Below are 12,057 nucleotides of genomic sequence, written 5' to 3' on the forward strand. Positions count from 1 at the left end.
TCATACATCTTGGTAGTTCCGCACTTAGGTAGCTACTCAAAAGCTATAGCGTATTTATATCCATTCCCTAACATGAATGTTCTCAGCGCCATTATTCATAATAACCCTAAACTGGAAAGAAGCCAAGAGTCCATCTATTGATAAATGAATACATAAAATTTATGTTAGTGCAATGTGAAACTTTTGCACAATTGAAACAAAGCAAACTGTGGGTACATACTATGATATGAGTCCTAAAGCATTCTAAGTGAAAGAAGCCGTATGCAAAAGCCTGCATGATTTATTTTATATGAAATGTGTAAATGCAGATATGTGGTTACATGTAGCAGTAGAATTATAAAAATTTCCTTACACACAAAAAGGATCGTGTCCTTTGCCATAAAATGAACAAATAGATGAAAACAAACAACACATAAAGAAATTTTAATATCATTTTTGACTATGGTGTAATTAAATGGAGATAAAATAAAAAGTGAAGTTATACAAAACTCAACTTATTAGAAATTAAACCAATGTCAGACGGTTCGTAGGGAAGAATATAAAATAAAAGGGAAATCAGAAATGTATCTAAAATTATGCATCATAGCAAAAACTTAGATGTAAATATTTTTATTATTAAAAATAAGGGTTAGCCGGGCGTGGTGGTGCACGCTTGTAATCCCCGCGCTTGGGAGGCGAAGATAGCAGGATCGCGCAGGTTCAAAGTCAGCCACGCTGGCTTAAGAGACCCTGTTTAAAAAAAAAAAAAAAAAATTGGTCTGGGAGTGTAGCCCTGAGGTAGAAGGGCTTCCAGGAACCCCAGTACCACAATAAATAATAAATAAATAATAAATAAATAAATAAATAAATAAATAATAAGGGTTAAAATTTAGAGAAATTTTAAGCCCAGCGTGGTGGCACATGCTTGTAATTTGGAAGTCAGAGACTGGGAAATTGTGGTTCGCGGCCAGCCTCAGGTACTTAGCAAGGCCCTTTGCGACTCAGTGAGACCCTGTTTCAAAAAAATAAAAAGACAGCCGGGCGTGGTGGCGCACGCTTGTAATCCCCGTGCTTGGGAGGCAGAGACAGGAGGATCTCACAGGTTCGAAGCCAGCCGCGCACGCTGGCTTAGGAGACCCTGTTTCCAAATAAAAATGTAAAAAATAGGTCTGGGAGTATAGCCCGGATGTAGAAGGGCTTCCAGGAACCCCAGTACCACCAAAAAAAAAAAAAAAAAGACTAAAAAATAAGGCTGGGGGTGTAGTAGCTCAGAGGTACAATGCCCCTGGGTTCCATCTCCAGTACCACACACATGCACACACACACACACGCACGCACGCACGCACGCACACACACACATACATACACACACAAAAGAATTTAGAGGAATTTTATACTCGTAATAATTAAAAGACAAAAAGGTAAGGTAAATTATGAGGTACAAATTAATATGGGATGAGGCTACTATCAAGACATAGAAGCTGTTCAAAGGATTAATAACTACGAAGATAATTTTTGAATTACCAGTAAAATGAATGAAACTATTTTGTACTTCATTAAGATAAAATGGAGAGAAAGGGTTTTTACAATTATAGGAGAGATTATATTAATTGTAAGAAAATGTTACTTTATGGCAACATACAAATACAAAATGTCTACCTCTAGTTCTTGGTAATGACATCTTTTTATTCCATATATATATATATATATATATATATATATATATATATTAATTAATTTATTTTTTGCGGGTCTGGGGATGGAACCCAGGGCATTTGACCTCTGAGCTACAACCCCTACCCAATTTTTTATTCTTTATTTTGAAACAGGCTCTCACTGAGTTGCAAAGGGCATCACTAAGTGGCTGAGGCTGTCCACGAACCTCGATCCTCTGGTTTCAGCCTCCCAAATGCTGGGATTACAAGCGTGCGCCACCATGCCCAGATTTCTATATATTTTTAAATGCTCACTTTTGAGGTTTTTCATACAGAGATACACACATACATATGCCTTTTCTTCATCAAATAAACTGGGAATTTTAATATCAGATCATTAATTAACAAAGTAAAAGTACAGGAGCCCAGAACACAACTCATTCTGTTTTACTCAATAATTATCTGTTAAAGTAATAGACATTTTCTATTTTCCCTTAATTTATTGCTGTGTTTTAATATAGCTTCCTATAAACATTATTTATCCATGTATTAATGAGTTCCAATAGTTTTTTTCATTCCTAACCTTAACGTAAAATGCTGAAGATATGTAAGTTATTCCTTCAAACAGTCTTTTAATTATCCTCATAAATTGAAGGAGATTAACAGAATAATGTTCACTAGCTGAATAAATAATGTTTTTTTGCTATAGAAGTCATACTGCTTATTAGGCAAAAGAAACCAGAAAGGTAAATAAAATTATGAATTATTTCTTGAGTACCACTTGAAATTTTTAAAACTGCACCAAATAAGGAGGCATACTTATGTAACTTAATAGAAAGACTCAATTATATAAAGGTAGAAATAGAGCAAATCAATTAGCAAACATAATGTCCTGGTTAAATAATCTCAATTTTTACTTAAAGTTTTAAAAAACTTTTGAAGCCTAGCTCAAATGAAGAAATGAGGAAAAATGTCATCACAATTTTGAAAAATAATGTGTATTATTAGTCTATCATCAAGGAATACACTAAAAGAAGAATAGAAAGCTCAGAAACATCTTTATGTATATATGTGTATTTGATAGAAACATAATTAAAATATAAATTATTTAATAAATAACAATGAGAAATTGTTTAATTTCTGAATCATAGAGAAGTCTTACCTCAACCTGTTGGAATTGTGTATTTCCAGATCAAGTTGCTAAGGAGAGATGAAAGAATTTCTCATGTCTGAGCCAAATGCAAAAAACTTTAAGTAGTAAAACAGGTACCTTCTTGCTTAAAAAGAAACATAAAGAAACAAGGAAAGTAGCACCACATAAAGCACTCACTCACAGCATGAAGAGCTAAAGAATGAACCAGAAGACTGTAGTTACCTCATTCCCAAACCTGAAAAGTCATTAGGGTCCTAGATTTCCCCCTATAATTCCTAAACTGGAGTGACAGGAATTTATTATGTCTCCTTATTTTCTCTTTCTTCCAACATTGGGTGGGTAGAAGTAGATACTATATGAGGCCAGGAGATGAAAAACTTAAGACTGGCCCTGTGTGACAGAAATTGAAGTTCTAGTTCTTTCCATTACCAATTTTGCTGATGAAGCCAAAGCCTAAAACAATTGCACTTTGAAAAATGAAATAATAGTTTAAGTAAACTAAATGATAGTGGAAGATCCTTTTGAGTATGGCCACATAATATATGGATGTTCTGGATTTCTAGTAGGTCTATGACCTCAGCTCTCCTCTCAGTCCGAACTCAAGCCTTTGGGCTTTAGAAAGAATATGTTTTCCCTCATATGCAGAAGCTAGGGAATAAGTGGGATACAAGGAAGGTGGTCCAGGGGGAGGTGGGGAAGGGAAAATTAACAAAGTAGGCACTTCCTTTGACATTAGGTACACACCTGAGAATACCAGTGCCAATCTCAGTATCATGTATGGGGAGGGGAAGGAGTGGGAAGGGGGGATGCTCACCAAGTACAGTTTGCATGTATGTTCCTCCCGCTCTGAACTACATTATGAGCTGTGACTACTGTGCACCAATAAAGGTGTGTATGTACACACACATATATGTACAAGCACATCGTGTGTGTGTGTGTGTGTGTGTGTGTGTGTGTGTGTGTGTGTGTGTGTATGTGTGTAGTAATGCCCAACCTTAGGGGACAAAACAAAGGATTTTTAGTTAATAAGAGTTAAGAGAATAACATTATTGTTCTATGGGAACGTGGTACTGCCCATGTTCTATGACAACAAATTATAAATGTGAACAAAGTACACAGACGGAAGGTGAAAAGGTGGCAAGAATACCATGCCAGTGTGACAGGAAAAGGAAATGAATAAAAGACATAGGTAGTATTTAGTCCAGAGGTAAACATTGAGGAAAAGGAGGTAATTTTCCATAATATTTGAGATACAGAATAATTTACAAAAATATAAATTCAGTAAGCTCTCAAATATAACAAAGGGAGATGAAAAGTGAACTTAAAGTGCTAAGGAAACAATTTTATGAGATGGAATAGTGAAAAAGCAACATAAGGGGCAAAATAACCTAAATAACCAAGCAGATGAAGCAGAAAGTCATTCCACAAAATAATGAATCTGTGTAGAAATAGTTTTCCATTCGTGCCAGAACATGCAGTGTTTAAATTAGTATAATGATAAAGATGTCTTAAAAAAATAGAAATAAACTCAAATGGTTAAACATTTATCTGGCCTCAGACTTCTTCCAGTTGAATTAAATGACAAACAAAATAAAGCAACTTCTGTAAATTCCAAAAGGAATGATGGAAGAATATAGTACTCTGCCAGGTTAAGTATACACACGTGAAGACAGAATTCTGAAGATAGGTACCTTGATCTTTTCTTGACTGACATCCATCCAGCTGCAAATGAGTCAAAAGAAAGAAACCAGAAATGGTTAGGAGAAAGTCAAGGAACTGAGTTCCCTTAAAATACACAAAGATCTAATAATCCTATATAAGAGCAATGCTGGGATGAACATATTTTAAGTGTTTCCAATTTTGGTGATGGCCAAATATCAATATAGTTCATAAAAATTAGGTGACCCCAAGTGTGAGAATGTTAGTTATCTGTCTTTAAAGGAGTTTATGCTGTATAAAACTGAGATTATGTTAACTAAAATTATTTTATTCATAATTACTCTTTAAACATCTTAAAGACTTAATATTTTCCATGGTAAAGAAAGCCACAGGTCCCCCCCCCCCTACCCGTTTCACTCCATTTCTTAACTTTCTGTTAAATAAAAGTAAAAATTATAGTTGATACTTTTTACTTAAAATTTACGGGAACTGAGGATGATAGAATGCTATGTTTAACATATATGAGGCACTGAGTTTCATCCCCAACACCACACAAAGAAAGTAAAATTCAGTACTAATTTCTTCTGTCTTTAATCAGTCTCTCTCCTGTACTTTCCTCTTTTTCTCATTCTTGTCTCCATGAAGAGGTTTCTGGAGTTTTGTGTATTATGTTACTTTTGAGTAGTAGAATTTAAAATTTTTCATCTTATATTTCTCTGTACAATGTAAATTTCTATATTGTATATCAGGAATATCAAATATGTTCAACAGTAGTAAATGGGTAAATTAATCATGCTTCATTTTTATTATCAATTTACAATGAAGAAGACACATTATAGATGGAAGCAAGCTTCAAATTACATAAAATATTTTCACCACAGTGATGCCATTATTATTTTTGTCATATATATTTATGTCCATAGTAATTAATTTGGAAGAACAGAAACTGATATTTTATAGTAGATTATATATTGAGTTTTCTCTCTCTATATATATATTCTTTCAGTTTATTCCAAGACATATTTCTTAGGTTATCTGAAAATAGTTTATGTTGTGAAAGCAATTTTTTAATAAGTTTCAGTGAAATTAGTATGTTAAGCAGCTTTCCATTTACATTTACATGAATAAAAAGTTATTTTTTAAAAGTAGATTATACTCTTGATTCAAGTGGGCAGAAAACATAAATTTCAATAGCTGAAGTCTGTTTAGGTCTTAGAGATGAGCAGATTTATGATGTTAGTTTCTCCAGTAAATGTCCTACGGAAGTCTTTCCTAAATGGAATCAGTATAGCTAGGTCTTTGATTAGGGGCCCTATGGGAGACAGAATCATGTTATGGATAGGGTCAGTACACTCATTTCCTGCCTTAGATGGAGGATGGTGTTTTGGGCTCTGTCTGGACTGCTGTGCAGCAAAATTTTTGGTAAGCAATTTAAAAAATGCAAACTACAGGAAGAAGCTTAACCATCTTCCCTGGAATTTGCACAGTATTCTCTAAGTTCTCCCCAAACCTAGAATTAAGCATCTGTATAAACATTTACATTGCAGATATAATCAAGAAGGCATGGATTTCTTTGGTAACTGAAGTTGTAGTGGCACAATGAAGAGATTATCTAAATTTCAGATAGCCTAATTTAGACACAGCTTTTGCCAGCTCTGTAAAGCAGAGAGACTTATCAAGGGCAATGTTTTGTTTGGCACTTGTTCTTTCCTGATTGGAAGCAAATGAAAGCTTCTGGCCTTCTTTTCTTGGGTATGGCTTACATTAGAAAAACCTTAAGCTTTTCTTTCCATAATCCGATAATATCCTTAAATCCAACTTTTTGGGATTGGGTTGTTGTTTTTGATGGCTAGTTGACCTTTCACGATTTTATTTATTTATTTATTTTGCGGGTGTGGGGATTGAACCCAGGGGCATTCGACCTCCAAGCTACACCCTCTGCCCTATCTTTTATTCTTTATTTTGAAACTGGGTCTCGTTGAGTTGCACTAAGTAGCTGAGGCTGTCCGCGAACCTTGATCCTCTGGTCTCAGCCTCCTAAATGCTGGGATTAAAAGCATGCGCCACCACGCCCGGCTGACCTTTCACAATTTTAAATAAGTGTTTTGCAAATACAGAGACAGGACAAGTGCCCTAACTTAATTTTCCTCCCTGGACTAAGGGAGACCGGGTGAGGGGACCATCTATCCTGTCTTTGTTGTGGAGTGTAGATGCCAATGTTAGAATAGAAGATTTCCAGGTGAGTAGTAGCAGATAAATGGTTCCTTTCATTTCTGTCTTGATTAAAGTAAATAATAGCTTCTGCAACAATTAAATTTTATTCACTTATCAAACTATTAGTTTATTTCCTGTTCTTTTAAAATCCAAATGGGTTTTTTTCCCCAGAAGACGAGTCTTTCATGCACAGATGAAGAGACCTAGGCAGCTTTTTCCACCTTTTGGCTCCCTTGTCCTCACCACATAGCTTCTATGTTTCTGACCTGGGAAAAGAGCATACAAGATGTGTATAAGTTTATTTTCTATGGGCCAGACCTAAAAATGGTCCATGATTTTTTGCTCACATTGGCTAAATCTCAGCTAAATAAAAGCTGGAAAGGTAGTATTGTATTGACCCAGGAACAGGAGTTTGATGGTTATATAGTCAGCATATGTCATCATTGCCAAATCCAAACAGGGAGCAACAGAAAGTCAGAGAGACATGAAATACTGAGGATATCTCAGATCTTGAATTCTGAGAAAGTGACAGAAATGAGAAGCATGCAGTCATTCCCTGTGCTGGAGCTAAATGTCCCATGAGACCAGTAGTAGAGAGGGCCTTCTGTACTGTTCTTGAGTGTGTGGGGCGGGGGGTTGGTGAGGGGGCAGATAAAATCAGCCAGTGGTACGTAGACATTTATTGTTCTTTATTTAATTCATGCTCGATCACAAGTAGAATCACTGATGATATATGGGATTATCTTGCTTTATGATTCTTAACATGAAGCTCTAAAGTATTGAGTTTTAACCATAACTTTAGATTTTTTTTTTTTTTTGCTATACTGAGGATCAAACCTAGTGAGTGGCATTCTACTCTCAACCTATACCCCCAGCTCTGTTTTTTATTTTTTATTTTGAAACAGGGTGTCACTAAATTGCCGAAAACCCACAATCCTCTTGTCTCAGCCTCCCAAGTACTAGGATTATAGGCGTGTGCTGCCACACTGGACTACAAATTTTTTTCATGCAAAATATAGTTATAGACTATTTTATAGACTTTTAATTATGTGTCCTGCTTTGTTAAGGTTAATAATTTTTAAATTAGTTAAACTAACTTTTGAGTAGTTTTTAGAAAGTTGAAAATAATAATCTATAAGGTTAGATAAGTTGTTTATGTTGCATTCAGTTTGTATGGATATTTTATTTTAGAATTGGTTATATAGTAGTGTTGGGACTTTAGAAGACATCTATGTTATAACTATTTTTCTTTTGTAGATGAAAGCTAATGAAAACAATTACTTGTCAGATTCTGTAACTGTTTATAAAAGTGCTCTCTTATCCCAAAGTCATGTGATCAGAGGATCCAGTGTGTTTCATGGTGCTTTGTCTTCCTTTCTCTCCAGGAGAAAAGTTGAAATTATGCACACCCATAGTCTTTTCACTCTTCTTGGAGAAAGGCTGATGTTGCATACAAACACTGTGACTGTTACCACATACAACACACTTTATGAGGTAAAGTAACAAATATGTTATGAAAATTCCAAGTGTATACAATGGAGACCTTTGTCATCTGTGTGATTGAGATCAGTAGTTGGTTAGGTAGTCTAAACAGCCAGTTAAAGCCAGAATCATTAAAAATGAAGATGAACACATGTCTTTTATTTTTATTTAAAAAAATATCCACATGCTGTTACTTGGCAGTGCTTTCGTGTTGTTCTAGGGCCTTTTTTTCTTGAGCATGGGTTGGTCGCTTGGCATTGCAGGCTTTCTCACATAAACTGTACACATTTTATAATTAATGTATTAGTTCTACTTCCACTATCTGCCTTTTCTCCCCCCTATCTTTCTTTCTTTCTTTCTTTCTTTTTTTTTTGGTGGTACTGGGGTTCCTGGAAGCCCTTCTTCCTCCGGGCTACACTCCCAGACCTATTTTATATTTTTGAAACAGGGTCTCTTACGCCTGCACGGCTGGCTTCGAACCTGCGCGATCCTCCTGTCTCCGCCTCCCAAGCGCATCTCCCCCCTATCTTTCTAATGTATACCAACTACCAAAATTATGATAGAGTTGATGCTGAGATACAATGTAGGTAAAATTTTTTTGTTACAGTGACATGTGGAAGCATTGTAGATCTTTATCATTTCAGTTTAGAAATCCCTTTATCATCTCTTCTAATAGCTGACCATACAGCTTTGGGACAAGTATTTTTCTATGAAAAGCATATTTTATCTAATAAAGTCTCTTTTTATTTTTAAATTACAATAAAATGTTAGGTCTGTTACCTATGTTAACCGTAATTTTACTGTGCCATAACTAATCTTCAGTGATCTTAGTTCTATAACATAAGGGTCTGCAAACTACCAACACTCATTTTTTTGTGTGACTGCAAGTTCCGAATGACTTTTACATTTTTCAAGTGGTTGAAAATGATCAAAAGAAAACTGTGACATGTAAATTTGATGTGAAATGCAAATTTTAGATCCATAAATGGTTTTATTTTCTTACAGCCACAATTACTTGTTTAGGTATTGCCTATGGCTGCTTTTGCACTACAAGTTATGTACCTCCAACAAAAAATGTCCTCCCTCCAAGTTAAGTACCTGCAACAAAAAATGTCCTACTCTCATCCCTTGCACTGCACTCAGCGCTCTAGGAATCACAGCATGCAAAAGTCAGCAGGCTTTCCTGTACCCCATGTATTGCCTAGCCTACCTTGAAAAATATCTTTATTAGTGCATTGTAATCATTCACCATAGAGAGGTTCAAAGTGATACCATTGTACATGTTCACAGCATGTGAGGTGTTTTCCTCCAAATCCCACCTTGCTGCCCCTGCTCCGTACATAGTAGTAGATTGGTAGGGATACCTTTATATACGGGTATTACATTGTTAGAACTGTTTCCTTCATCGATTCTCCTTTTCCCCCTCAGAATACTATAGTAATACAGGTGTATCCATGTTTATATCAGCACAGTCCACAGTGATTATCTTTGTTTTTAATGCCAGTGCATACCTATCATGTTAAGCAGGAACAATTGATTTTTAATTTCATACTTTATAATTCAGTGGACTGTGGATTATTTTGTTACAGGTTTAGATGGAAAGGCATTGTGTCTATTATACAAGGACATTATAGAAATGCTTAAAAAACTCATTTACATTACTAGGCTTTGTATACATAATATATTCCTTTTCAGAAAAGCAGTACTTAGAAAATTTAGAAAAATAAGAGACATTGAGCCAGTTATGGTGGTGCATACCTATAGTTTCAATACTTGGGAGGCTGAGATGGGAGGATAACAGGTTAGAGACCAGCCTCAACAAAAGAGGAAGGCATATCTGAGATTCCAAATGAAATTGTTATATAATTTTAAATTCATGTAGGAAAAAGTCAGACTTCTCAGTTTTATTTTTTTTCATCTAAGCCATGACTCAGTCCAGCTCAAAACCATTTTTTGCATAGCTCTTAAACAGGGGATAGTTTTTATATTTTCAAATTTCAGCATTCAGAAATAAAGTTGTATTGGAACCTATCCATGTTTATTCATTAAGTGTAGTTTATGGTGACTTCATCCTTCAGTGACATAGGCAAGTAGTTATAACTGAGACTGTATGGTCCACAAATCCTCAGATACTTAACCGACGGTTTTTTTTTTTTTTTAATAAAATTTGCCAATTTTTGCAGTATTGCCCTCTCCTATTTTTATTAAACATTGTACTTTAATCTGACATGAGAAATACTATGTATCCATTACAAAAATTCAGAAAATATAGCAAAGGCTCCAAATTATCTACAGTATCTCCATTAATACTTAGGTTAAAAGTATATAGTTGTTTTATTTTCCCTCAACCCCCTCTTCCTCTCTCACACACATACCTCTTAGAAAGTATTACACATAGCTTTATGTACTTCTATTTAGCAACATATTGAAAATTGTTTTATTATAAAATATTCAGCTATAACTGAGGAGAGCAAACTTTTCTGGTAAAGGAACACTAAAAAATTTAGGCTTTGTGTGTTATATGATATTTGTAATAACTAGCTCTAAATTTACATCTTGAAGCAGCCATAGATACTATGAACCAAATAGGCTATGTTCCAATAAAACTTTATTACAAATCAAATGGCAGGCCAGAAGCGATCCAGAGGCCTTCGTTTTCTGATCTCTGATCTGTAGCTCATGTTTTGCTATTTTAGTTCATCTTTTCTCTTTTATTCTCTCATCAGTAAGTATAGGAGTGGCTGCCTTAGGTAAATGAAGAGACCTTTTTGCTCCTCTGATTTTTTTGTTTCTAGTCTCCATATGCCCACTTCATTTCAGTCATTTCAGGGTAGATTCACTCCTCAGAGCAATGCCATTGTCAAAATTATTCAATCTTCAAACTTTAGTGATAAAAAAGGATAAGACTTCAAGTCTTGCAGCTTGGGTTAGTTCATGTTGTGAGCATCAATCAAGTATTGTACTTAGTTATAATTAGTTGATAATTCAGACGTTAAGACTTTTCTTTTTCATTGCTTCTTGGCCTTTTGGCTAAGATCAGGTGTAAAACTTCTTAATCTTTTTTTTTCTTTTTTTCTTTTTCTTTTTTTTTTTGTTTGGAAAGATTAGGTTGACTAAAACAGTGTTTTATTTTTTTATTTTTTGGTGGTACCGGGGATGGAACCCAGAGGACTTCTACCTCCAGGCTACACTCCCAGACCTATTTTATCTTTTTTATTTGGAAACAGGGTCTCTTAAGCCAGTGGAGGCTGGCTTCGAACCTGCGTGATCCTCCTCTCAGCCTCCCAAGCGTGGGGATTATAAGCGTGCACCACCATGCCCGGCTTAAAACAGTGTTTTAAATTAAATATCACTACACCTGTAAGAAAGTATAAAATCAAGTGCAGAAATAATAAAGAACTGTGTCATACCTATGGTATTGATAATGATATTTTAGAATACAATATAAAATAATTAGTTATATGTTATTTAGCAAAGTGCTTTGAAGTCATGTTAGGTAAAGACTATGTTATGGTAATCTTTAAACTCAAATTTAATGGGATGCATATAATAAACAATATTAAAGCATAAAATGGACTTTTTAGGAGAATATGTTAGGCAGTATCATATAAGTTTTAATCATCCTGAAAACTAAAATAATATAAAAAAGCACTCCTGTATCTAGTCTGTGTTTTAAGGTGCATTGTGAATGATAAGGACTGGGATTCGGTGGGTCAGAAAGAAGCTGTCATAGTTGCTGCTTAAGTGTAAAGTCTTTCTATAAAAAGGGAATTACAAAATAATTCTACGTATAATATAAAATTTAAATGTATAACTTTGGGCTCAGATCTATGTTTGTAAATAAGATAATTATGAAGTTACTTTTGTGCTTAGAATTCAGTGTCTCGGCCTTTCACTTTTGGAGTGGCCTACATT

At 34.9% G+C, this 12,057-nt stretch overlaps 1 protein-coding gene across 5 annotated transcripts in view; it reads left to right on the top strand.

Annotated features, from left to right (window-relative positions):
* NBEA (neurobeachin) overlaps window positions 1-12,057 on the top strand; it is a gene marked incomplete at both ends in the record, with an annotated part of 621,684 nt that overhangs the window by 162,749 nt on the left and 446,878 nt on the right. For all 5 annotated transcript variants that reach the window (XM_080719963.1, XM_080719960.1, XM_080719962.1 and 2 more), the window contains one exon: window positions 8,046-8,154. In XM_080719963.1, the coding sequence (XP_080576089.1) occupies window positions 8,046-8,154 (109 nt within the window). The remainder of the gene's footprint in view (window positions 1-8,045; window positions 8,155-12,057) is intronic.

The sequence above is a fragment of the Muscardinus avellanarius genome, assembly GCF_963383645.1.
Source record: "Muscardinus avellanarius genome assembly, chromosome: 2".
Lineage (NCBI taxonomy): Eukaryota > Metazoa > Chordata > Mammalia > Rodentia > Gliridae > Muscardinus > Muscardinus avellanarius.